This window comes from Leptonychotes weddellii, chromosome 2 (assembly GCF_054177405.1).
Source record: "Leptonychotes weddellii isolate Sample4059 chromosome 2, ASM5417740v2, whole genome shotgun sequence".
Taxonomy (NCBI): domain Eukaryota; kingdom Metazoa; phylum Chordata; class Mammalia; order Carnivora; family Phocidae; genus Leptonychotes; species Leptonychotes weddellii.
The window spans coordinates 128,166,684-128,170,632 of record NC_138370.1 but is presented as its reverse complement, the minus strand read 5'-3'; the positions used below and the strand labels follow the sequence as shown (position 1 = coordinate 128,170,632).

The window sequence follows — 3,949 nt, the reverse complement described above, 5'->3', positions numbered from 1 at the left end:
GTTAATGGGACTTGGTTTCTGCTTACTAAGGATGAGAGTTTCTTCATCTGAACAGTTTTGCAAAAGACAGCTAAGGAAAGTCCATTCTCTCCGTGTATATATGTATGTGTGTGTTATTTTTATTTGTTTATTTGTTTGTTTATTATCCAAATATATGCTGCAGTTAGACTGACTAATGCAGTTGGTATCACCGAGGAATTTTTGCCAGCTGCCTTCTGGTGTTATTCAGGCAAAGGAAGAAACCTGCAGATAATCAGCAGGAGGGGAGAAAACTGGTGAGCAGGGACTATCTCTGTGCAGAAACAAATCTCTGTGTTGTGGGCAGCCAGTCTCAGAAACCAAATGGGTGCCTGAACTTGGTAGTGCTCAACACCATGAATCGCTAGCCCACCTCTCATTGGATCTTAAGCCATTTGCTGTATTCCAAAAGCAGAAAATAAAGTAGGCACAGAGCAAACATAAACAGCTTTTCTCAGGCCATGACCAAATTGTAAAAGTCAAAATATATCAACATGAATCACCTTTTAAAAATGTTAACATTTAACAAATAAATTTTTAGCCTTCACAAAAAAATTTAAGAATTTATTTGCATTTTTGGTAATGTACATATTAAAAAAAAGAAATACATATTCTTATATATCATGCAGTTATTTTTAAATTGGAGGTAATTTTCAATATGCCATGTTAAAATGAATATGAATTTCAAAATTTTCAGTAAGCCAACGGATGTCATTCAACTCAATTATATATGAAATACTGAAATTAAAACTTTAATTAGAATATATCATTAAGTTTATAAGGGGTAAAGAAAGTGCAGTCTTGTTAAATTAATGCAGAGCTGATTCATTATGAATTTTAATTAGTGCTTTCCATGATAAATATTTACTAAAACATACCCTTAGTCAAGCAGATCTATTAATATCTTACTTATATGCTTGGCATAATACTTAATTGATAAATTTAAATTTGTAAAAGATACAGACCGAAAAATAATACAATGATCTTACATTCCAAGTAAATATTTGTTTTTGCTAGAAAACTAAATCTTTGATTATAAAGAATGATTATAGATTATGGGCATTACTGATTTTTCAATATAATAAATTGACATTTAACTTTAATGTTACCAATATACTGTTAATTAAAAATTTCATAAAATTTTTTCTATATTTCTTAATTATTTTCTCTATAAATGATCTGGCCACCTTTAACATATTGCTGACATTCTCTGTCCCTGAGAAAAAATAATGACTCAATTAATCTCTTTTGTTTGAGGGCAGTCCCCAGACCCTTGCATTAAAAGGCACACTAGAGGGCTAGTTGATTGCAGGCAGGAACACAGGCCATAATTACCTATGGATTGAATGGGAATTTGTAGACCTTCCCTAGTATGATACACTATAACCATTGTTATCAATTTAGGCTCTGACCCCAATAACTTTGGACAAGCAGAAGGGCTTATTTTTCATGAAAAAAGAAATCATTATGCTTCTTATAGCATACTAATCTATGGTGATTCCTTGATTTGTATATTCTAGGGGAACTTGTGAATTTTATTCTTCTATATTCCCTACATCCATCACATTCAACTCACATGTTGTGTGCTCCTCAGGATTCAGCATATTGTTAGTCAGCATATTCTTAAGGTTAAGCATAATGAAAATAATGATATTTTGAATAGAAGATACATAAAATTATTAGTGTCCCTGTCACAGGAAAATGAGAAGAAGAGGGTAAAGGCACCTGGGAAAAGACAAAGGAAGACTGGGACATGTTCACTAATTAATGATCATGTTGAATTCTAGGCTTTATCTCTAGGCTAAGGTAGAGGAGTGGGAATTTTGAAAACAGGATGGAGATAATCTGTTTTCATTAAGGTCACTGTGGCTAGAATGAACAGGATTGCCCATTAATAGGCCTTTGCCAAACTTAGATCTATTCCCTCTTTTTCTTCTTTCCTGTTTTACCAAATTTTCGACAAGAGAACAAACAACATTTTGTGACCAAGAATATAGCAGTTGCCACACAGGCCAGCAGGAACCCAATCACATCCAAAGAGTGGTACTGGAACCAGGTGAGGTTGTGGGCAGCTGGCCTCAGGTGCTTGGCTCCTTTGTGGCGCATGACAAACTCGATCCAGAAGACTGCTCGATCCAGGGGCTTCACAGGTTGATCATGGTGAATCTTTGATAACCTCATAGCATTCTCTTTATAACTGGTAGGCAAAAATTTAGAAATTAGAGAATTTTTGTTTTCATTACTGGTAAGATGTGATACATGCTATATGTTATGTAAGCCAAAGGCCATAGGTACATTGAGTCTTGCTGAGATGTGAACTTTGTTGGTTGCATAGCATGTTAAGAATTGTGAAGGGAGGATGTAGAAGAAATATATTCTTAACAGAATGTGGTGAAATGCAGACATAAAAAAAAATAGAATGTTTGTTGCAGATGTATGACCTAATTTTTCCAAGGAGGAATTTTGATATTGTGTATATTTTCCACGATTGTTCAAAAACCAAGACAGCAAATAACCCAAGCATGGTCTTTAATCTCTGGCTACTTCATGATTACAGACAAGAAGCTGATAATTGACATTACTAAACCATTTCTGCAGTGTCTAAGATCTTGGCACTGGGATAACTTCTCCATTGCACACACTGTGTCTTTGTGATGCAAGGGACAGTGTCTATATTGGCAATATCAATATTGGTGAAGATACTAGGGTAATTTTGGAAATGGCAAGGATATAGACTTTGAATTTTTAAGATAAATAGAAATATCTTGCTAGAACTAGAGCTCCCAATCAATAAGCATCAAAGTAGCAATGGTTATATGGAGTTAACTCTAATGTCTCAAACAGTAATGGGTATAGGTATGTATTTGAAAGGCAGGTTTTATCTTCACTTGACATTTCTTAGTTGATGAGCCAGAATTAGTTTATTTCCTTTTGGTTTTGTGTTATAAATAATAGTTGCAACTTGGAAACATGAAGATATTGGAAGGTAAGTGATTTGTGAAGAGATGCCCTGGTGTGAGTTAGACATTTCTGGGATTGGAGAAGAAGAAATGTGATCATCATTCACCAGTGAACATGGTATGCTAGATCCAGTAGGAGGGGATAATTTACTTGTGTTCTTTTTTGTGTGCAATGTGAAAGAATAGTCCTACTCTTTCAATTGGATTGAAATATAGGTAGGGTTAAAGCAGTAATTTCACGTGGTTTGTCCTAAAATATTTCAGGCAAACTACAGTGACAATAAAAGCTTATCTTTCCAAATCATATTTTTGTCCAAGGTTTTCTCCATTTATAGATAGAGATTTAAAATCTTAAATACATATATACTAGATAAACTTGTACTTGTGAATCCAAATAAAAATAAAGTACGCTTTCCTATAAATGAGACAAGAAAGGTCTATGCTCATATTTAAAATGATTATTTAACATCTTATTGTACACTAATGTTACATGACTGTTATCTTAAAATATTATAAGTAATTAAAATTACTATGCTTTATGTATTTAAGTGTAATCTTTTGTGTTCCTTAATTCCTTTAAGAAGTAATAAATGGAACACAAATACATCCATATATGCACTCTATACTAAACTCTATTGTTCTCAGATGATTTCTGAGTTAGAATTAGGTTTACAGTTAATATTAAGATATTTTAAAATAAATAATTTTAGGTATTTTATTGGAAAATCCTGAGTACTTATGTTTCTGTCTTTTGCATCAGTAGTTTTCAAATCAATAATAAAATTTAATGGTATTCCATGAAATAAGCTAGAGTTCTAAAAAATTACAGAACTTACTCTTATTTAGTAAAATGAACCAAATTATCAGCAGTAACAACTCAGTAATAGTTTAATGCATTAGACATCAAGATCATCATTTATGAGAAACAGAAGATCATAGTCAGCCTTCCTGAAGCTCTTTTTTTTTTTTTT

General features: G+C 32.8%; 1 protein-coding gene across 1 annotated transcript in view; it reads right to left on the bottom strand.

Moving 5' to 3' along the window:
- Positions 1-648: 648 nt before the first annotated feature.
- The window catches only part of UGT2A2 (UDP glucuronosyltransferase family 2 member A2), a 47,596-nt gene continuing 44,295 nt past the window's right edge, over positions 649-3,949 (bottom strand). The window contains exon 7 of the mRNA XM_006729320.3: positions 649-2,215. Coding sequence (XP_006729383.2) covers positions 1,936-2,215 — 280 coding nt within the window. The 3' untranslated portion in view covers positions 649-1,935. The remainder of the gene's footprint in view (positions 2,216-3,949) is intronic.